Raw genomic sequence first — 24,298 nt, 5'->3', positions numbered from 1 at the left:
TTTTTCAGTAGAAGAAACATTAAAGTCCCACCCTTACTACTCAAGCATCCTGTCTGGCCTGGACATACTCCGTGGTACCCACTAGGTGTTGGCCATGCTTACTGGTGTTGGAGGTTCCCATCTTAGTAAAGTTGCACAAACTCATTCGTTTCCGTGAGGGGCTTATGCAGTACTTGAGAAGTGACTGCGGAACTCAGTCCTCTTATGAGAGGCTTCGCCTCCCCTAAAGCTTGTTTCCCTACGTAATTTGTGATCTTATAAGACTGATTTGAAAAATCTATAATAATCTTAGAAAATGCTTATTTATTATTTCTCATATATAGAGGTGCATTCGCTCTTAGTTTTGTCATCTATGGGAATTTGTTATTTTTGGAAAAAGTTTAAATTATTTTAAAGATCCTCTTAATTATATGCCTTTTAATAATTTTCAATATGAAGTTTTTTTCAAGGATATAGTTCACTGCTAGAATGTCTAGTATGTAATTTGATTCTCAGCACACACACACACACAGATATCAATGAAAGAAATATTTTTAGATATTAACTTGTTCGCTTGGTAAAGGAAAGTATCTTGATATCTTAATTTTCCTTAAGATGTAGCAACCATGCTCTGCTCAGCTGTGTCTTTGTACCCTTGCAGGTGTGTGCGCTGCTTTGAAGGGCATCCAAACCGCTCTTACCCTTGTGGAGTTGCTTTTAGTCCTTGTGGAAGGTTCATGGCTTGTGGTGCAGAGGACAGACATGTAAGTATGTGTGCTTGTTCTGAGTATAGGATGTCTAGGTGTGTTATCAGATAAACCTTGAGCCCCACTGAACTCTGGAATAAAATCTGATTCACACGGGACAGTATTTTAAGATGGCTACAGCAGTAGAAGTCCATCATAGTAAGCCATGACTGCGAATGGCTCATTTTTACTGTGTCACAATACATCCGCACACCCATCATCCATTTCTCCATGGATTAGTCATCTCAGGCATGGTATGTGCTCCATATGTAACTGTCATGTGTGGTGTAGGAGTCACAAGGTGATGGCATCAAGTGTTACATCTAAGCGCAGCTCTTGTGTAAAAAGGCGTTATTCCCTCCTCTATGGGGCACTCAGAGAACCACATGCTTCTTCCGGTGTGATGACCTCTCTCTCTCTCTCCTCCTTTCCTCTATGCCAGACCCACATCTGCAGATGTGGAACTCAGAGATCTTATAGTGTCCCAGGGCTGTGGAACGCATTGCCATATCGCTGGAGGCTAAGCCCATAGAGGAGGCCAGCTCCCTCTTGAGACCTTGATGCTCCTTGGCTGGAAACTATGCCACCCTTTCCTCTCTACTGTGTGCCTCAAGTTGCTCTGAAAGATCACTTGATGGTCACGTGTCTCCTATAAAGTGTCCCCATAAATTTGCATATTGAGAGTCACATGAGGCACAAAAATGATGGTACCCATGTCTGAGCTGATGGACGCTTATGTGGCACTGGTGCAGGAGAGTCAAATGCCCAGCACTCCTTGCTTTCTCCCAGCCCCTCAACATAGTCTCCAAAATGAGCTCAGGCTTCTATGGCAGAAGGAAGAGCCTACCGTCAACAAGGACAATGAGATGGCATGTATGCTTCTCAAGGAGATGCAAATTAAGACCAATTGTCACTGAAATCATAGAGAAAAAAAGAACGTTGTAGAAAAGACTTAAGTACCTGGCATTTATCCAGAATTCATTGGTTTCTCTGGCACAAACTATGTTTGGAAACAATTGCAAACTATACTATGAGGCCTTGAAGACATATGCATCATTGACTGAACTTCTGTCTGTGCATCATTTCCCGAAGCTCTTTATGACCAAGTGTTTTTCTGAGGTCACTGGTTGGCTTCCTATGTGGTACTTGATATCACAGTGCTTTGGCTTTTTACATATCGAGTGTTTGGCATTTCAGTACCATACTGTTCCACTGTCACAAAAAGGAAGAGATACAGAGCTTTGCTTATTCCTTTATCACATTGGAATAAAAGTGATGGCCATTCTTATACTTTTTCAGACAGCATTTAGAGCAGCAATTCCCAACCTGTAGGTCAAAACTCCTTTGGGGTCACATATCAGATATCTTTCATATCAGATATTTGTGTTGCAGTTCATAACAGTAGCAAAATTACAATTATGAAATAGCATTTAATTTATAAACATCAAAGAAAAGCTTTGAAATGAAATAGAAACAAATAGAACCTAACCTAACCCTAACCCTAACCTGTTGATAGCAATATATCACACCATGATGGGTTTATGTCAAGAGAAGCAAAATGATCAAATACCAGGAAATCTGCTAGTAAAAATGTATTAATAACTGACATTAAAACTATAATCATCTTAGCACCTCCATAGATGCAGAAAAGTCATTTCAGTGGAATCTTAGGTTTATCTATAAATCATTTAGTAGGAGCAAATATGTTAATACTCTCTTAAAATTAAGAAAAGAAAAAGCTTAACCCAAAGTGAGCACGTTTCTAAGGAAAAATAGAGGCAGTCCATGGCTGGGCACACTAAAGTCTGTCACTGTTTGGCAGGGTATCAGAAGCATTTGCCTGCTCTTTTACATAAGGCAACTCATGGAAGCCATTATGGAAAGGCTCAGTAAAGACATCTCTATTTGTAGAAGAAAAATTGTGTATTTAGAAAATCCAGAAGAAGTAATGACCGTTATAAACAAGAAGGAAATGGAAGTATTAGTTTGAAGAAAAGTTTATTTTCTTCCACAATAGACTTGAAGAAACTTGGTCTTAGATAGGTTCTGTACTCATCCAGTAGTCATCTGATTGTTCAAGTACTTGTGAAAAGCCTTTAGGTGGAGAGCTTGTCCCACTCACCCATTATGGAGACACTAGAGAGCCTTTAAGAGTAAATCAGAGAAGTGTTTTAAAATAAAAGAGCGAATGGATTTCCTGCATCCCACGTAGAGAGTACCTAAAAGCACCAGCTCTCAAATGTCTCATTCAGCATCCTACTCTGGTCTCTGGATGCTATCCCAGTTCACAGATACCAGGTAACTCTGGAAAACAGGTGAATCAGCTCTGCATCAGAAGACGTGAGGAGAGCCAGGGATATCTGAGCCAAATGATAGGAAAAGGTCTGAGGGTATTTTAGAAAGAGAGAGGCCATGAAAGAAGCCATGCGGTGAGGTTATAGGAGAGAAGCAGAGGGCATCCTGGTCACATAGGGAAGTCATAGTAGAGAAGCAGGAAGGTAGGCTGGTCATATAAGCCATTGAGACAACATCGAAGGACACTGGCCAGGGAAGGAGTAGGTAGGCAGCAAAGAAAGAACTAGAGTTCATTTTTAAGATATCACTTAAAAAAATTCTGTATTTCCAAGATAATAGCTAAAACCACAAAACTAATAGCCAAAGACAAAAGTAGAACCAACACACCAAGCCAGGTTGGTCTGTAGAACAGGGTTGGCACAGGCCCATGCCAAGGCTTACTTCTTTGTAAGGGCAGGAGTTACTGTGGACCGTATGTCTAGTTAGCCAGGTATCCTACTTGATGATGGAAAACTGTCTGTCTTTCAGAGAGTTCTGGACAAGTAGGGATGAATGGTAGAATTAGAGAATTATTTGAAGTCTTAAATGAAGAGAGAAATTTAGGCAAATTTAAAAGACTGATGGCCCAAAAGTGTCATGAATAGATACTTCTCTGTGTGGTCATCAGTTGTAGGCAAAAAGGCTATACCATCAATACAAAGGAAACGCAAACCGAACCACCAGGAGACACCACTTGACATGCATCAAAAAGACACGGGGCAGGTCTGGAAAGGTGGCTCAGGCCTTAACAATGAAAAGGACAAGGGGTAGATGGGACTGGAGAAGCAGCTCAGCTGTTGTGGGTTCTTCCTGCTTCCCAGCAGTGGTTATGTTTGGCAGTGAACAGGAGCCTGTAGCCTCAGTCCTCAGGTATTTGGACATTCTCTTCTGGGCTCCATAAACATCTTCACTCACATGCATGTATCTCTCAATGGATGTGTCCACATGCACAACTAAAAATAAAATACTTCTTAAAAGGGATGACAAATGCAGGTGAGGATGTGGAACACTGGAGCACCACACATTATTGCCAGAGCATGTAGACAGTATGGTGTGCCCTCAAAAAACAGAAGCAGAAAGCACAGTCCTCCCTCCATAGCTATCCTGTCATTGAGCAACCTCACTCAAAGAACTGGAATCGGCAGCTCAAAGAGATAACTGTGTCTTCAAGCTCTTGGCACCACTACCACACCTGTGAGACTGGAGGTAGGGGCCCTGCCTCAAAGGATGCTGGCATGTGAGACCTAAAGCAGCATTTGCCTAAGATACACAGAGATGAGAAAAAGTACACTTTCCAAACAAGAAAAACACATTTTATTTCTCTGTTTGACTTTAAAATGTAGAACTCCATTTGTAGACTTTACTTCAGAACCACCTTTAAGCCACTGATAGAGCCATCAGGAAGTTTTATACCTGAAGAGCCCTTTTCCCTTGGCAACAGGAGTCAGTTCCAACGGGATTCTTGTTACATGACTGTTTCTTTTATTAACAGCAGACTTTTAGAGAATGCTTTGGCATACCCACAACATCTGAACAGGATAGATTACTGGATTTTTCCTTCAAATAAAGTGTTCAACATGAGCTCTGGATATATATCATACACATAGTATGTTAGTTTGAATGAAAAGTCTCTCCATGGACTTATGTTTGAACTCCTGGGCCTTACTTGATGGCACTGTTTGGGAAGGTTATGGGACCTCAGCAAACGCTGCCTTACTAGAATGTAACTGGAGCAAGCTTGCAAAGTTTACAGCCTCACCTCACTTCAGATTACCTCTCTTCTTCCTGTGTATGGGTGAACATGTAACCAGCCAGTTCTTGCTTTTGTCACCTGCTACTGTGCCTTCCCCACCATGTGGCCTGTAACCTTAAGCTAAAATAAACTTTTTTCCTTAATTGCTTTGGTTGTATTTTATCACATCGACAGAGAAGTGGCTCCTACACGTGGGAAGTGGAAAGCAGAGCTGATTCTTGTCGGGATACTTCCCAGTCAATGGCATAAAACCACAAAGCACTTGCATTCTAACTCAAAGGTACCCAGTTGTCTCAGGGTAAATACAGGAGCAGTGGGGCAGTGTTGGCATCTTCTCCTGGAATGTGGAACTTTAAAGTAGAGTTGACATACAAAGGCCGTGTCCCTTCCTAAGTATCAATCATCAAAAATAAGAATACTTGCTTCACACTATTCAGAGAGAGTCACAGAGGCTTATGACAGGAAGTAAGGAGTGTGTACATTTAGCTCACAGGACTATGAATATTGGGCAGCACTTAGCCTCTGACTAAAGGCCTGAGGTGAAATCAGAGGGATTGATGGGTAAGAGCTATGGATCCTATAGTAACACATGCAGCTGGTGACATCACCTCCTACCACACAGCAGGCACTGAGATGGCAGAGCTTATGACAGGAAATAGAAGGTATGCCTGCATTTAGAGGTACGCAGACCTTTGTGACCAAGTCCTGTTAGCTGTCACTGTGATTTGGGTCAGCCACAGAGCATAATTGAGCCATGGTTTGGAGCTGTTCACTATCCTGTCAAACCAGAACATCTGTTTGTCTTGTCTCCTAGGCTTATGTGTATGAAATGGGCTCCAGCAGCTTTCTATACCGTCTTTCAGGACACACAGATACGATCACTGAGGTGGCCTTCAACCCGGCAGCTTCTCAGGTACAGTCTTCCCAGTGTGAGCAGCGTCTCTCTAGGTCAGTCTCCTGTGTGAGCAGAGCCTCTCCAGTTCATGCCATCTCCCACTGTAAGCAGGACCTCTCTGGTTTATACTGCCTTGTGTCACACTTAAAAGATGATCAGAGTTTATTTTGATGAAATCTTAAGGCATTTGGAAGCACATGCAGCTACGCACATGTGCTTCAGAGGCTGATGCAGGAGGATCATTCTAAGCCATATATCTGGGTCAAGGTCATCCTGAGCTATATGAGAGCCTGTCTCAATGAAAAAAAAAGATTTTATGATAATATGAGTACAAAGAGAGGAAATTAGGTAGTAAACTTATTGAGAGAGAGAGAGAGAGAAAGAGAGAGAGAGAGAGAGAGAGAGAGAGAGAGAGAGAGAGAGCAATCTGGAATTTTTATAATTATAGTATTTGTCATTCAGTATATTTGCGCCTACTGCAATAAAGAAAGTCAAATAGATATGGTTCTATCTAATCTAAATGTGAACACTATAGACAGGATTCATCAAGCAAGCAGGAGAGAGGTTTGTAAAGAATTCGTATGCAGGGAGAGTACCTTAGAAAGTAAAGACCCTATCTTTTATTTTTATCTTTAATTTTTTTTAGAGTTCTCTACTTTCTGGTTCTGTATGATTATTACTGTTATTCCTTAGTCCTTTTTTTACATTCCAGTCTCCCTCCTGGTCTGACCCCCAACTGTTCTCCATCCCCTACCTCCCCTTCCTATCCCATCTCCAAGAGGATGCCACCACCCCAACCCCTATCTCACCAGATCTCCCCACTCCCTGGGGCCGCAAGTCTCTTAATAATTAGGTGCATCTTCTCCCACTGAGACCAGACCAGGCAGTCCTCTACTACATATGTGTTAGGGGCCTCAGATCAGCTGGTGTGTGCTGCCTGGTTGGTGGCTCAGTATCTGTGAGATCTCGGGGTCCAGGTCAGTTGAGACTGCTGGTCTACCCATGGGGCTTCTCTCCCCCTCAGCGTCTTCCAGTTTAAGACACTATTTTAAAGTGAGGAAAGGCCAAGAGGAAATAAGACTTGCTGTGTAGAAATACGAAAATTCTAAAAAGTGAAGACAACTTGAAAGTATTCAGATTCTGCTAAATTTGAATATTAGTTTCATCTTGTCTTCTTATGTCTAAGCTCTGATTCAGAGAAAGAATCATGTGACTGTGTTATCATGTGCTTAGCATATCCTATGTGTAACAGTATTGTGTTAACCTTGTCAGTGACATTGTATTGCTGTAATCCAGGACCTCCTGCAGTGCCTGACAGTTTGTTGGCTTTGACTCTCCATATCCTGTCAAATGATATAATCAGTAAAGTTTCCCGTGTGGTTGCCAGAGCTCTGCACCACTGAACGGCTGGAGCTGGTGGCCGTGTCATACCCAGTTCCTTCCTGGGCCCTGCCTGATTTCTATGGTCTGGCTTTGGGGTGTAGGTTAGCCACCTCCTTTTCTCTCTGCTGCCACATTCACTTGAGCAATTGTCACTTGTTGGTACGTGCATCGGATGTCCCTCTTCCTGTGATTCTATTCTTGGGTTTATAAGCTCCACTACTCTTTGATTTATACTTGCTATATCCTCTTAATGAGTTGAGGCTTTGTTATTAGGATGTATGTTCTTTTTAGCCATGATATGCATATATACTAAGGAAGCCATGCTTGTCTCTGTTAGTGTTAGGATGACCTGCCTTTTTGTTTGCTTTCTCAGTACAGTATATTTTGATCATTTTTCTTTCCCTCTGCCAAGTATTTCCAGCTTCTCTCCACCTCTACACTCTCCAATGTCATATACTTTCTTTCTCTAAAGAAATAAACCTCCAAAATAAAAACAAAAACACTAAAAAAATTGTCCAAAACAAAACAAGCACACATACAAACCCATGGAGTCTGTTATGTGTTGTCCAACTGCTCCCAAGCCCACTGTAAAGTGTGGTTGATATGCCACAGGCCCTCACTTGGGAGAACAAATCTCCCCTTTCCTGGCAAGTTTCAATTGCAAATACATTCTTGGTTAAGGGTAGGACTTTCTACGCACTTCTACTCTATCCCAGGACTCCCACTGGCTTGAGACTGTGAGCCGTGTCCATGCTGTCAGCAGCCCTGTGGATTTGTATGTGCTCATGCTCACTGATCTGAAGGCAGGTCTGTAGTGCGTTTTAATCGATGATTAAGGTGAGAGTGCCCAGCACACTGTGGGCAGTGCCACCCCTGGGCTGGTGGTTCTGAGTTGTATAACAAAGCAAGTTGAATAAGTGATGGAATCCGGGGCCAGCCAGTGAGTGGTACTCCTCCATGGTTTCTGCTCTAGTTCCTGCCCCAGGTTCCTGCCTGACTTCTTCAGTGATGGACTGTGATCAGGATGTGTAAGCCAGATAAACCCTTCCCTCCCTAAGTTGCTGTTGGTGATAGTGTTTATTATAGCAACTGAAAACTAAACAGGACAATTGTATCCTACAAAATTTGTAAAATACAGTTAGTCCCCAAGGAGATAATAAAAATTATCAAATCACCAAGTACTTAGAAGAAATCACAATGAAAATTTTATATGTTTTTTGGTCCTTCTTTTTAAATACATGTGATTTGAGGAAAGTGTTACTTGAAAATAATGTTTTATCTGCATGGTACTGGTACAGAAATAGGCATGTGGATCAATGGAATAGAATAGAAGATCCAGAAATGAGCCCTCATGTATATGGTCACCTGATTTTTGACAAAGGAGCCGTAAACATTCAATGGAAAAAAGACAGCCTATTCAACAAATGGTGCTGGTCCAACTGGCACTCATCATGCAAAAGAATGAAAATAGACCCTTTCTTATCTCCTTGTACAAAGCTCAAGTGTAAGTGGATTAAAGATCTCCACATTAAACCAGATACACTGAAACTATTAGATGAGAAAGTAGGGAAAACTTTAGAACATATAGGCACAGGAGAAAATTTTCTGAACAAAACACCAATGGCTCAAGCTCTAAGGTCAAAGATTAACAAATTGGACTTAATGAGATTGCAAAGTTTCTGTAAGGCTAAGGACATTGTCAAGAAAACAAAACGGCAGCCAACAGAATGGGAAAAGATCTTTACCAACTCCACATCAGATAGAGGCCTAATATCTAAGGTATACAAAGAACTCAAAAAGCTAGACACCAGAGAATCAAATAACCCTATTAAAAAATGGGGTACAGAGCTAAACAAAACGTTCTCAGTTGAGGAATATCGAATGGCTGAGAAATATCTGAGGAAGTGCTCAACCTCCTTAGCCATCAGGGAAATGCAAATCAAAACAACCCTGAGATTCCACCTCACACCAGTCAGATTGACCAAGATCCAAAACTCAGATGACAGCAGATGCTGGCGAGGTTGTGGAGAAAGAGGAACACTTCTCCACTGTTGGTGGGGTTGCAAGCTAATACAACCACTCTGGAAATCAGTCTGGTGATACCTCAGAAAATTGGACATAATACTACCTGAAGACCCAGCTATTCCACTTCTGGGCATATACCCCAGAGACACCTTAGTACACAACAAAGATATATGCACCACAATGTTCATAGTTACAGTTTTTTTTTTTGTTATTTATTTATTTATTTATTTATTTTGTGGCTTTAATTAAACCTGATTCCATTTACTCTCCTTTTTTAGTGTATCAGCTTTAACTTTTCAAGTTTTCATTCCTTTGGCCTTCTGGTGCTTATCCTACAGTTTGCATTGTACATTTATACATTAATAATTAATTTTGTACAATAGCAAGCTAATATAGATATTGTGAATACATTTAAATAAATCAATCCTCATCCTTCCTCCATCTATGAACACACAGTAACAATTCCTCATCCTTCCCCCATCTGTGAACACGCAGTAACAATTCCTCATTCTTCCTTCATCTGTGAACACATAGTAACAATTACTTATTCTTCCCCCATCTGTGAATGTGCAGTAACAATTCCTCATTCTTCCTTCATCTGTGAACACATAGTAACAATTACTTATTCTTCCCCCATCTGTGAACACACAGTAACAATTCCTCATCTTCCCCCATCTGTGAACACATAGTAACAATTCCTCATCCTTCCTTCATCTGTGAACACACAGTAACAATTCCTCATCCTTCCTTCATCTGTGAACACACAGTAACAATTCCTCATCCTTCCTTCATTTGTGAACACACAGTAACAATTCCTCATCCTTCCTCCACCCTTTGTATTTTCAATCACCTCACTGAATCATAAATTTATTCAGACATATTCAAATGCATTGCTGCTCTTATTTTAAATAAAGCTGGGGGTTGGTTTTTGTTTTTGTTTTGTTTTGTTTTTTGTTTGTTAGCAGGGGAGAGGGATTAGCTCAGTCAACAATTAGAGCTTTTATTTTGTCTCCAGTTTCTTCTCTTTGATGCTAACCTTTACTTAGATCTGAATTTCTAAACTACTCTATTTTCTGCTGAAAATTCTTTCAGGAGAGAAGTTTAGGGAGAAAGGTTTGTTCTAAGCAAAATTTTCTCTTTCTCCCTCTCCCTTCACCCTCTTTCTCCCCCTGCCTTCTCCCCCCCGTCCCCCTCCCCCGTACAACCTTTGGATATTTAGGAATGGGTCGGGGAGAAAGTCAGTTCTCAGGACAACTTAGTCAGCCTTGGTCTTGTCCACGAGGTCTTTGGATTCTCTGTTCCTCCACACCTCTTCCATGTGCTTGTCCTTCTCTCGCAAACGCTCCAGCTTGGCAGCCATTTACACCTCTCGGTTCTCTTTGTTAGCCCCCATTTTGTGAGTCAGTTTCTCCTGTGCCATTTTGCTGAAATTGTTCTCTTCGACGGCTTTCTGGAGCACTTCTTTTTTATGCTCCCGATTCTCAGCAAGCTGCTTCAAGACTTCTACTTCATGAGACTTGAATCTTTCTTCTGCAGCTTCTAATTTCTTCTGAATTTCCTCCAGGGAAAGATCCTTCTTCTTTGGGGGTGTGGGGGAGGGGGAAATCGGGGACAGATCCTTTTGACTGAGGGCTGAGAATCTATCAGCTCAAAAGCCTGGCCTGAAGCAAGCTTCTCCAGCTCCTTCACCGGAATATCAGAAGATGCCACGTTGAACAGAAGCTTACATAAGTTCAAGGTGCATTGCTGTAAGATATCTCGGTCTGTTCAGAAACTACTAACCTGGTTATAAACTGTTTCTTCTCAGACTTTAGAAAATCTTCTTATTGTATCCAATCCAAGTATTGCTAAAATTAAGGTGTTCACCCCAGTAAGAAGGGAAGCAGAGCATCTGTCTTGAGATGTAGGCTCAGACACATTTTCCAGATTCTCAGTATAGATAACAAGAATCCACACAGAGTCATGGAAAGTCTTAGTTTTCATGTAGTGGGTCAGTTGTCCAGCTTCTGATATTCAGCCTAAATTATACTCTGAGAAAACCATTCGGTCAAGGGAGGGAACAGAAGAGACCTCAATTTCAAATATATCGTTCGTATTTTCATAGGTTGTATTTGAACTCATGGATTAAGAAACATAACAATGTCCCCACAAAAAAAGATGTTCAATAGTAGGATCTGCTTTACTAGGAAACTAAATAAGGCCTGCTCTCTTGGTACATACTAGAAATAAAAACAATTTGTAAAATATAGCCATGAGGCTAGTGACAGAGCGTCATATGTGGAATCACATGGTGAAGGAAAGGTCAGAGGCATGGGATCCCCTGCCTGTCAACACATGAGATGTGTCCACTCTGCCTCCGAATTTAGTTTGTGCAGCACCTTCTTCTCTTAGAGGCCATCTTGGTTTCTATGTTCCCGTCATTCACACTTCCTCATGGCAGACTTTGAACACCTCCACTCAGCCCACAGTTTTTCTGTTCCACATCCACCGTCCCTCGTCACACACGAACCCTGCTCCTTTAGGTGTTGTGATGTGTTGCTGTGTGACTTGTCACACACGAACCCTGCTCCTTTAGGTGTTGTGATGTGTTGCTGTGTGACTTGCTCTATTTCCAGCAAGTCCTCCTGTCTACAGTGTTACATCTATTTCATTCTTTTTCAAGTCTGTATCTTTTTCTCATATTCTGTAGCCACTAATATTGTAGCACCTCAGAGGAGACTGCAAGATGGTTCATCATCCAAGAAACAAATACCAACACTTGGATTTTGTTTTGATTTATTGGATGAGGAAGACAGCCCCCTTCGTATTTAATTTTCATCTTGACGCTGGTATCCCTACTGTGACTAAAGGTGTCTCATTATGTAGCTTATGCAAGTTTCAGAACTGTCTGGAGCCAAGCAGGCTAGGAGGCATGTTCTCATATGCTACAATTTTAACATTTACCATGAAGACAACTCACATAATACACCCTGCTATGTAGACTGCGTGTTATCCTGACTTGATAAGTTAATTATCACAAAATGAATACAGAACTTCCTACATACCTGTAGTTTTGCTGTCTATAGCTTCAACTACCCATTGGTCATTCAAAAATATTGAATAAAAATTTCAGTAATAAATAATTTATAAGCTTAAAATTCTTTATTATTCTGAGTATTCTGTGCTGTCTGTCTTACTCTATTTACCCAGACATTAGCTAGCCATTTGCTCAGTGAGCCCATGCTGTGATCACTACCCACACACTGGACACCTAACTGTATAATTTGTTAGCTGTGTGTTGGTTCCACGGTGCTCGTTTTCAAGTGACCCTTGTTTGACTTCATAATGATCCCAAAGTTTATAGCAGAGGAAAGACATTCCATTGAAGAGTTGTAAAGCCTTGACTTATGGGGATAAGAGGAAAAGCTTATGCTGACATTGCTAAGATTATAGAAGAACAGACTTTCTATCCATCAGATGGTAAAGAAGGAAAAAGAAATTTGTACTGGTTTTGTTGCTGTACCTCAGAGTGTTGCCAAATGCTTACTTAAGATGGAAAATTCACTGAATTATAGGGCTTTGTGCTATCTGTGGCTTTAGGCAGCCCCTAGAGGTCTTGGAACAGTGTCTGTGTGGATGGGTGCTCTGGTACTTGGTTTCCAGGGATTCTGGCTAGTAGCAGCTCTGTGGAGATAATATTAGTAAGGAAAATAGTCTGGGTTCAGACGGTGTGGAGCCAGCTCCTCAGCTGCTGTTTTTATAATGCCTGGGAGGAAATGACATGTTAATTTCTCTATATGTCAAGTTGCCTTTAGAAAGTACCATGTAGACACTTTTGTTGCCCCAAATGTAGTCGGATCCTGGAAGGATTCAGGAAGTGAGGATGTGGACAGCTGTGTGATACACATGCCCTCAGTGAGGGCTGCTCTCTCCAAACCCAGGAAACAATACAGGACAAGATGTTCTTCTGTTCTTTTCTTCAATTTTATTGGACATTCTCTGTATTTACATTTCAAATGTTATACCCTTCCCCCTCCCTCCTCCCCCTCAACTTGCTTTTATGAAGGTGCTCCCTCTCCCAATCACTCTCTCCACCTCAGTGCCTTGGCTGATGATGATGTTGTTCTTCCAATGAGGTTGCAAACCCTTCAGCTCTTTCAATTCTTTCTCTAGCTTTGTCACTGGGGTCCCTGAGTTCAGTCTGATGTTTAGCTGCAAGCATCCTCATCTGTATCTATATGACTCTGGGAGAGTCTCTGGGGAGACATCCATATCTGGTTTCTGCCAGTAAACAATTCTTGGCATCAGCAATAGTGCTTGGGTTTGGTGGCTGTATATGCAGTGGTTCTCAAGGTCAGGTAGTCTCTGTAGATCTTTTCTTCAATCCCTGCTCCTCTATTTGACCTTGTATTCCTCCCCTGTTTTGTTCTCCCTTCTAAGAAGGACTGAGGCATCCACATTCTGCTCTTCCTTCTTTTTGAGCTTCATAAGTTCTGTGGATGGTTTCTTGGGTATTCCCAGCCTTTTTTTTGGGGGGGGGGAGAGGGGGTTAGTATTTGTTTATAAATGAGTGCATATCATGAGTGCTTTTTTGTGACTGGGTTACATCACTCAGGATGATAGCTTCAAGTTCCATCCACTTGCCTAGGAATTTCATGAACTTGATTTTAATACCTGAGTAGTACTCCATTGTGTATATGTACCACAATTTCTCTATCCATTCCTCTGTTGAAGGACATATGGGTTCTTTCCAGCTTCTGACTATTATAAATAAGGCTGCTATGAACATGGTTGAGCATGTGTCTTTGTTAGAAGTTGGAGCTACTTTTGGGTATATGCCCAGGAGCGGTATAGCTGGTTTCTTAGGTAGTACTATGTCCAAATTTCCGAAGAAGCACCAGACTGATTTTCAGAGTGGTTGTGCCAGTTTACAATCCCACCAACAGTGGAAGAGTGTTCCTCTTTCTCGACATCCTTTCTAGTATCTACTGTCACCTGAGTTTTTGATCTTGGCCATTCTGATTGGTGTGAGGTGGAATCTTAGGGTTGTTATGATTTGCATTTCCCTGACGATTAGGAATATTGAGCATTTCTTTAGGTGCTTCTGAGTCATTCAACAGTCCTCAGTTGAGAAGTCTCTGTGTAGCTCTGTACACCATTTTTTAAATAGGATTATTTGACTCCATGGAGTCTAACTTCTTGAGTTCTTAGTGTATACTGGATACAAGCCCTCTATCAGATGTAGGATTGATAAAGATATTTTCTCATTCTGTTGGTTGCCATTTTGTCATTTTAACAGTGTCCTTTGCCTTACAGAAGCTTTGCAATATCATGAGGTCCCATTTGTGTATTCTTGATGTTAGAGCATAAGCCATTGGAATTCTGTTCAGGAAATTTTTCCCTATGCCTATGTGTTCTAAGCTCTTCCTCACTTTCTCTTCTAATAGTTTCGGTGTACCTTGTTTTATGTGGAGGTCTTTGTTCCACTTGTACTTGAACTTTGTACAAGGAGATAAGAAGGGATCAGTTTGCATTCTTCTGCATGCTGGCTGCCAGTTGAACCAGCATCATTCGATGAAGAGGCTGTCTTTTTCCATTAAATGTTTTTAGCTCCTTTATCAAAGATCAAGTGACCATAGGTGTGTGAGTCTTCAATTTTATTCCATTGGTCAACCTGCCTGTCTCTGTACCAATGCCAGGCAGTTTTTAATCAAAATTGATATGTAATACAGCTTTAGGTAAGGGATGGTTCTCCCACAAGTTTATTTTTATTGTTGAGAATGGTTTTTGCTATCCTGGGTTTTTAATTTTTTTCAAATGAATTTGCAAACTGCAGTTTCTAACTCTATGAAGAATTGAGTTGGAATTTTGATAGGGATTGCATTGAATTTGTAGATTGCCTTAGGCAAGATGGCCATTTTTACAATGTTGATCATTCCAATCCATGAGCATGGGAGATCTTTCCATCTTCTCTGATGTCTTCTTCAGTTTCCTTCTTCAGAGACATGAAGTTCTTGTCATACAGATCTTTAACTTGCTTGGTTAGTGTCACACCAAGGTATTTTATATTCTTTTGTGACTATTGTGAAGGGTGTCAATTCTCTATTTTTCAGCCTGTTTGTCCTTTGACTAGAAAAAGGCTAATGATTTGTTTGAGTTAATTTTATATCCAGCCACTTTGCAGAAGGTGTTTATCAGCTGTAAAAGTTCTCTGGTGGAATTTTTGGGGTCACTTAAGTATACTATATCATCTGCAAATAGTGATGTTTTAACTTTTTCCTTTCTAATTTGTATCCCTTTGACCTCTTTTTGTTGTCTTATTGCTCTGACTAGTACTATAGAGTACTATATGGAAGAGAGTAGACAGCCTTGTCTAGTCCATGATTATAGTGGGATTGCTTCAAGTTTCTCACTATTTACTTTGATGATGGATACTGGTTTGCTGTATATTGCTTTTACTATGTTTAAGTATGAGACTTGAATACCTGCCCTTTGTAAGACTTTTAACATGAAGTGTTATTAAATTTTGTCAAATGCTTTCTCATCATCTAGAGAGATAATCATGTGAGTTTGTTTGTATAGTGTATGACATTGATGGATTTCCGTATATTGAACCATCCTTGCATCCCTGCTTACTTGATCATAGTGAATGATTGTTTTGATGTGTTTTTGGATTCGGTTGGCAAGAATTTTATAGAGTATTTTTACATCAATGTTCATGAGGGAAATTGGTCTAAAGTTCTCTTTCTTTGTAGGGTCTTTGTGTGGTTTAGAAATGAGTGTAATTGTAGTTCTGAAGAATGAGTTGGGTAGTGTTTCTTCTGTTTCTATTTCGTGGAATAGTTTGGAGAGTATTGGTATTAGGTCTTCTATGCAGGTCTGATAGAATTCTGCACTAAATCCATCAGGTCCTGGGCTTTTTATTTTGGTTGGGAGGCTTTTGATGACTGCTTCTATTTCTTTAGGGGTAATGGGGCTTTTTAGATTGCTTATCTGATCCTGATTTAACTTTGGTATCTGATATCTGTCTAGAAATTTATCCATTTCCTACAGATTTTCCAGTTTTGTTGAGTATAGGTTTTTGAAGTAGGACCTGATGATTTCTTGAATTTCCTCAGTTTCTGTTGTTATGTTTCCTCTTTCATTTCTGATTTTGTTAATTTGAATACTCTCTCTGTGCCCTCTTGTTAGTCTGGCTAAGAGTTTATCAATGTTGTTGATTTTCTCAAGGAACCAGCTTTGGTTTTGTTGATTCTTTGTATAGTTTTTTTTGTCTATTTGTTTGATTTCTTGCCATCTACTCCTCCTGGGTGTATCTGCTTCTTTTTGTTTTAAAACTTCCAGTTGTGCTGTCAAGTTGTTAGTGTATGCTCTCTCCAGTTTCTTTTTGGAGGCACTCAGAGCTATGAGTTTTCCTCTTAGGGCTGCTTTTTCATCCCATAGGTTTGGGTATGTTGTGCCTTCATTTTCATTAAATTCTAAAAAGTCTGATTTCTTCTTTATTTCTTCCTTGACCAAGCTATAATTGAGTAGAGCATTGATCAGTTTCCATGTGGACTTTTTGTTGTTGTTGTTGTTGTTGTTGTTATTGAAGACCAGTCTTAGTACATGGTGATCTGATAGAATGCATGGGATTATTTTAATTTTCTTATATCTGTTGAGGTCTGTTTTGGAAGGGGTGCCATGAGGTGCTGAGAAGAAGATATATTCTTTTGTTTTAGGATGGAATATTCTATAGATTTCTGTAAAATTCATTTGGTTCATAACTTCTGTTAGTTTCACTGTGTCTCTGTTCAGTTTCTGCATCTATAATCTGACAATATATATATATATGAGAGTGGGGTGTTGATGTCTCCCACTATTATTGTGTATGGTGTAATATATGCTCTGGGCTTTAGTAAATTTTCTTTTATTAATGTGGGTGCTCTTGTATTTGGAGCATAGATGTTCTGGATTGAGAGTTCATCATGATAGACTTCTTCTTTGATGATTAAAAACCTTCCTTGTCTTATTTGATGACTTTTGGTTAAAAATCTGTTTTATTTGATATTAGGATGTCTACTCCAGCTTGTTTCTTGGGACCATTTGCATGGAAAGTTTTTTCCCAGCCTTTTACTCTGAGGAAGTGCCTGTCTTTTGCTGAGATGAGTTTCCTGTATGCAGCAAAATGCTTGATCCTGTTTACAAATAGTCTGATACTTTATATCTTTTTATTGGAGAATTGAGTTCATTGATATTAAGGGATATTAAAGAGTAGTGATTATTGTTTTCTGCTCTTTTTGTTGTTAGAGGTAAAAATATGGAATGCTTCACAAATTTGCCTGTCATCCTTGTGCAGGGGCCATACTAATCTTCTCTGTATTGTTCCAATTTTAGTATGTGTTCTGCCGAAATAAGCACATTTTCTTCTGTTCTTAAAACTCATTTTTTCAGTGGGTCACAGGCCCTGAGCTTCCAGACACCCAACACCTACAGACATGTCCCGCATACTAGTGCTCCATATCTTGAGAATGTCTTTTTGTAGATGGTTGCCATAACACTGTACCAAGCATATAATTAGGAATAACTTCCATCAGACCTTCATTTCAGAGAAAACGTGTGAGCTGCCACAGCTGACAGTCTGTACAGAATTCAGATATAAACCAGTACAGTGGCTGAGGAGCCCACCGTAGACTAAGGCTTGGGCCAATACTGCAATCCTAGGATCCTGACTGCTTTCAGTTTCAGCTATGCAAAGTGTTTGCTTTAATGAGCCAGATACTCCTGTCACAACCTCAGAAGATCCAGGAGCCTGTTCAGGAAAGTCCATATCTTGCCTGATGCCCCTAGAACATTGCAGTTCTTACTGGACATGTGGCAAGAGAGATGGAGATTTCTACCAGTCTTCTTTTCTTTAGATTTCTATTGGATACATAGCAAGCTTTGCTTGTGCTAAAGAACCTTTATGATAAAGGTCTGAATGCAGGGAAATAAATGCCCTAGTTCCCATGCTTGGTATGAAATTCTCATTTAGGTGAGTCTAGATAAACAGTTTTCAACTGTGTGTTGTGGCCCCTTTGGGATCACATATCAAATATCCTAAATATCTGATATTTACATTATGATTCTGACAGTAGCAAATGTACAGTTATGAATTAGCAACAACATAATTTTATGGTTTGGGGTCACCACAATATGAGTAACTGTATCAAAGGGTCATGGCATCGGGAAGGTTGAGATGAAGGGGTAGATATTATAGTCCTTTTCTTCAGTGACCCCCCCTCTCATTTTTGAGAATTCAGCTTGAATATTAACTGAAGCAGAGAGACTGTTGTCTGGTGAGCCATCTGCAGCAGAGACAGTCAGTGTTGTCAAGAGTGATCACAGAGTTGCCCTCTCCAGAGTCATTTGTTAGTACACAGAAATAAGATGGAGCCCTCTGTGGTAGTGTTATGCCTTCAGCCTTTGATGTTTTATTTGTGAGCTGTGTTAGCTTTTTTCCTTCCTTCTTTTCTTCCTTCCTTGAGACTTCTTGGGAGAATTTCTGTATAATCATCTGCACACAGGCAGTATCTTTCCTTCCTAATCTGTTTCATTTTTTACACTGATTTCTCAGTAGGACTTACACCATCCAGCTAGATATGATTCATGGATATTTTGTTGAGGCCTTTTCTAAAGTTGAAGTTACTGTTCATTATTCTGAAATTGCTGAAACTGCTCACCACAATTCTTGGCTTTTGCTAAATATTCTTTTTGTACCAACTGATAGCATATACTCTTTTCCTTGTTGATGTTACTAACTAGTATTTTGGTATTTAACAAGGTAGCAAGATTTTTGCAAATATTTATAACTCAGTGAGCGTCAAAAAAGTCCCCATAATGAAAGAAGTCTAAATGAAGTCACCAAATAATGAGGGAGACAGTGCCCCAGATCTATGTCTTTGCCATCGAGTGAAACACCCAGTGCCAGGAACGGATTCTATCTGCTTGAGTCATTGGCCAAAGGGCACCCATGGAACCTCCCAAACATTTCATGCTAATGCTTGCTCTCCACAAAATGATGGTAAGCCCTGTTGCTGAAGACAACACTTATATGTCTTGTTGAACATGAAGAGACTGAGGTGGTGCTTAGCTTGAGCCTTCACTGTACTGACTATGAGCTGCTCCGACTATTCTGTTGTGTTTGGGTGAAATGTTTGAAATATATGGTAGGTCTATTTGATTAATGGCTTGTCTAACTCCAGCATTTCTTTGTTTATTTTCATCTGCATTGTCTATTAGCAAGACTGTCTATTGGGGTATTAAACTTTGGAATAATGTTTCTTTTTATGAACATGGGAGCCCCTTTGCTTACTGTATAGACGTTAAGAATTGCAATATCATCTTGGTGGATTTCTCCTTTGGTGAGTGTATAGTATCCTTCATTATCTCTTTTGATTAGTTTTGGTATTAGATCTATTTTTGTCAGACATTAAAATAGCTACACAGGCTTTCTTCTTCAGTCCATTTGCCTGGATACCCTTTTTCATCCTTTACCCCGAGGAAATCTGTATCCTTGCTGATAAGGTATGTTTCTTGGCTGAAGCAGAAAGATGGGTCCTCTTTTTTAAACCAATCTGTAAGTCTATGTCTTTTTATTGGGTAATTGGGACTATTAAATATCAGTGTTATCAATGGGCAGTGTGTATTGATTCCTGTTATTTTATTGTTATGGTGTGGGTTCCCCTCCAACTTTTGAGACCTGGATTCAACTATGTCAATTTCTGTCTTGTTTTATGTTTATCTTCTTGTATCTCATACTCACAAACCCTATATAGAAGAAAATCCTGATTTTAATACTTCAGTGATATTGGCCAGTGGCAGAAGATGAGAACCCATTTTAAAGTAACTGGACTAGGAAACAGTTTATATTCTCTTGACGACAGTGTTAAAACATAGTGCAGACTCATCTTTCTGTCTTTCTGCCACCTTTTCTAGGTCACCATTACCCAAATGGCCATTTTCTGGGATGCTTGACATACCTCTGCCTACCCTTCCTGTTGTGTTTCCTTCCTCCCTTTTTTTGACCCAGCAACTGGAGTTGCTGTGAATAGAATCCTTGTCTGTATGATATCTTGAGAACTATATTGCTACCCTAGGATTGCATGATGAATTTACAGATCTATAAGTCATGAGTCTATAGAAATCATGCCAGTTGTGTAGCCATATGACATATTCAGTGGTTATTTTCCACGACATAAGATAGATACCTTGTACACTAAGCTATGCACACAGCTTAATTAATTCAAATATATAAAAGGAAATGAAGGGTCTGGATTGCTACATTGTGGGACTTCTGATTGTACTTGATTTGACCAGAAAACCACTATTTGTGGCCCATCAATTAAACCCTAGAGCTCAGACGATTGCTTGTCCTGAAAAGACTCCAGTATATTCTTTTTGTGTGAGTGAGCTTGATCTTTATGGGAGGGTTATGAGGCTCATGTTTCTAGCATACTTCTTCATGTTTTAAGTTGTTTGTATCATAACAAGCCCAATTTTATAATTTGTTTATCACATTAACTGGGAGACCTTAATATCTACAAATAGCCAGATTTATCATGGCCACAGTTAGCATCAAGGTTCATAAAAACAATTTACATAGTTTGGAAATATATTCTTGTAAATATTTAATGACTGATGCTTTCCAGCCCTTGGAGTGCAAATGTAAATCTGGAGTAACTAAACAAGGTGGTGTCCCAAATTGAGTGGGTATTGCACAGTGTTCATGGTAGATATGACCCTGGTCTAATACTACAGTTGTATTCTTAAAACATTCCCCTAGGGAAGCTCAAAGAAGCACAGGTTTATAGTTAGAAACCACAGGTTTCCCTTTACGTGAGCTGCTATCCTAGAGCTTCAATTCACTTCCTTTGAAGGCATTTTTCTTACTGGCACAGAGAGGAGGACTTAATCTTTCCAAGGCTGAAATCTGATAGGCATGCTGCAACGTCTGGGCATGCTTCTGTAAAGTGATCCTTAGTTGTGTGTGTGGTCACTGATCACAATTCCTCTACATTAGAGAATGTGGGAAGGGCTAGCTTTGGTTTGACAGGGCAAAATCTGGAGCAGTGGCTCAGGACTGGCATTCCCACTGCATTGTACCAGGCATTTGCTTTCATTCTCTACCAACAACCCACATCAATCTGAGCATTGCCTCAGACCTCTTTAATGGTACCTTTGTCCTCCGCTGTAGCCTTTTCCTAGCCTTCCAGGCTCTGTAGGAAGCTGTCTTAAAAGAACACTGGACCATTCTCAAGTGTAGGTGGTCGTGAGCCTAGTAAATAGCACATGGTTTAATCATTGGGCTGAGCTATCAAGCTGAGCTACACTTGGGCTAATCCCTATTAAATTTATCTGGGCAGCACTGCAGCCTCATTTACTTGGTTAAGGTAAAACTACTGGGCATTACTTATTGCTTTTTAATTTTGTCTTTGATTTTCTATGATTTATACTAGATAATAATGATGGAGGAGAATTTATTGTAGAAATTACTATTCCCCCGTTGTGGAACTTCAGAATACTTTTTAATTGTTAGGCCAAAGAAAGTGTAGCAGTAGACCTTAGAGTTTACAGAGAACTGTGACAAGAGCAGGTGAGCCCTAAAACAGGCCGTACCGTCTTCCTTCGGACATAATTCTCTCATTGCACTTGGAGACTGTTCATCTGAGACTACAGAGGCCCCTGCAGGCCTGAGCTGGGGCTGCTCCTGCTGCATCCCAACCCTCAGCTCAGCTCTTTGTTTTGTTTATTTATTATCTGTGAATAATTCTTTACTTCTGGATGACCCATTTTTTAGAACAAATTATCCTTTGTGTAGTTCAGAGAAGAGATGAACAGATAATGAGCCTAAAATATTATTACAATATAAATAGTTTATATTTTACCTGCCTGACATTTGCATATCTAGATGTTAGAATATATGAAATTTTCAAAGCAGAGAATTAAAAGATAGATACTCACAAAAAAAAAAAACAGAGAAGGATTAAAATTTTCAAGGTTATGAGTGAAGAGGGACATCACTACCAGCCCTACAGAAATAAGCGTGAACAGATGTGCTGCCTGTGACAATAAATCAAATTACATTTCTAGAAAGAATCAAGTCACCAAAATAAACTCAAGGATAAATAGAAATTAATAGATTTTCAGTAATGTAGCAGTGAATTATTAATCTGCTTTGGCTCCAGGTGGGTCATGTGTGTGCTGCACCCACTCAAGAGCTCTGGATTCATTTATGAAACACACACACACACACACACACACACATGCATGCACACACACATGCATGCACGCACGCTCAATGACTAGGCACTCTGAACTTTCCTGCAGCTCGTATTGCTAACTTGCCTCCAGTATTCCTGAGTTAGCACCTTCTAAATTAATACTTTATCTTTGCTGCCCTCCTGGGCAATCCCTTCCTGCTCCCCTTAACAACTACAGTGTTGGAATCATTTCTCTCCTGCAGCTCTTAAATCTGATCTCTCTGCCTCAGCGTTATGGCAGCTCTCCTCTCTCTTCCCCTGGCTTGGTCCCTTGCTCCTGGAATCCCGCCTCAGTCTCTCTGTCCAGCCATTGGCAGGATGGCAATTCTTTATTACCAATCAAAGCCAGCTGGGGGCAGAGGCCCTCCACTTCTGAGTCAGGGCTTTTGGGAGCCAAATGAACACAAAGCATTAGAACCATTTTCTAACACAGTAAGTAGAGAGATCATACCAGTAATCTTGAATCTTCCCTCAAGAAACATTTAGCTGGAGAAAATTCTCTGTCGTACTATGCAGCTCCCGAGACAAACACTGGTTCTTCCCATACTCTCTCAGTCACCAGAACAGGAGGAGCATGTTAGATCATTCTGTAAGACTGAGATCCCTCCAATCCCAGGCAAGAGAACATCTAAAGAACAAAATACCAAGACTGTGGATGCAAAGCTCCTCGAGCAATTATAATAAATCAGACCCAGTGATATATTAAAATGATTATTGCCATGTATTATTCTACAAGGGAGTTAATTTATCATAGGAATGTAAGGTTGACTTAACAAGGGAAATTAATTCATATAAATATCACATCAACCAAATAAAACCAAAAATTATTGTCTCAATAGACACACAGAAGTTTTCTAATAAAATTTAAAACTTAACGCTGGCACCTTCAACAACAACAACAAACTGGAACGGACCTTAAGCTCATTCAAAGTGCTGTGTGCAAACCCATGGTTAACATCGTAGTTGACAGTGAGAGGCAGATGAATCAAAGATGAGGATGCCCATCTTCCTGCTCTCCTGTCACCAGTGTTCTAGATCCTGCAGCCAAGCAACTCTCTCTCTCTCTCTCTCTCCCTCTCTCTCTCTCTCTCTCTCTCTCTCTCTCACACACACACACACACACACACTTTCACACTCACACACATACCTACACACACGCACACTCTCTCACACATACATACACTTGCCTTTGAGCACTATTATCAGAAAGCGATCTGTGTTTGCTTTGGGGGGTCATCAGTGTCCCCATAATTTTGGATAAACTTGCTGTCTTAGTCAGGGTTTCCATTGCTGCAACAAAGCACCATGACAAAAAGTTAGGGAGGAAAGAATTGATTTGGCTTATAATTTCATATTGATGGTCACCATCAAAGAAAGTCAAGACAGGAACTCAAACAGGAGGGAGGAGCTATTGCAGACGCCATGGAGGGGTGCTGCTTACTGGCTTGCTTCCTATGGCTTCCTCAGACTGCTTTCCCATAGAACCCAGGACCACAAGTCCAGGGATGAAGCCACCCACAATGGGATAAAGTCTCCTACATCAATCATTAATTAAGAAAATACCTTACAGCCAGATCTTGCATTTTCTCAGTCAAAGTTTCCTCCTTCCAGATAACCTCTAGTCTATGTGTCAAGGTAACATAAAACTATCTAACACACACATGCTGTGCTGCAGGAGTAAGAGTTGGAGGTTTCTTTCTGAGGCTCTTTGCTCAGTACACCTTCCTTCAGGGCCATTCTGCGTGTGTGATACCATGCCTGCTATGTCAGCTGTAGGATCTCATGTAGCTGTTTTTCCTCTTTTTGACTTCTGAATCTGAGATCTCTGACCAACAGGGTGCAGTGCTAGAACCTGATCCCAGGAAGTCCTCAGCAAACTTGAGACTTTCTAGTTCGAAATGTCTTTCTTCTGCTATCTCACCAA

The 24,298-nt window shown here is 40.4% G+C and overlaps 1 protein-coding gene and 1 pseudogene across 2 annotated transcripts in view; one reads left to right on the top strand and one right to left on the bottom strand.

Moving 5' to 3' along the window:
- Positions 1-24,298, top strand: part of WDR27 (WD repeat domain 27) — a gene marked incomplete at its 3' end in the record, with an annotated part of 97,309 nt that overhangs the window by 49,857 nt on the left and 23,154 nt on the right. The window contains exons 24-25 of the mRNA XM_080941750.1: positions 641-743; positions 5,627-5,725. Coding sequence (XP_080797876.1) covers positions 641-743; positions 5,627-5,725 — 202 coding nt within the window. The remainder of the gene's footprint in view (positions 1-640; positions 744-5,626; positions 5,726-24,298) is intronic.
- LOC308439775 (stathmin-like) lies at positions 10,371-21,830 on the bottom strand (annotated as a pseudogene). The gene is made up of 2 exons: positions 21,731-21,830; positions 10,371-10,878 (listed from the first exon to the last, which is right to left on the bottom strand). The product of its transcript is annotated as a stathmin-like (transcript).

This window comes from Micromys minutus (assembly GCF_963924665.1).
Source record: "Micromys minutus genome assembly, chromosome: 30".
NCBI classification, from domain to species: Eukaryota; Metazoa; Chordata; class Mammalia; order Rodentia; family Muridae; genus Micromys; species Micromys minutus.
This window is presented reverse-complemented; position numbering and strand designations above follow the sequence as displayed.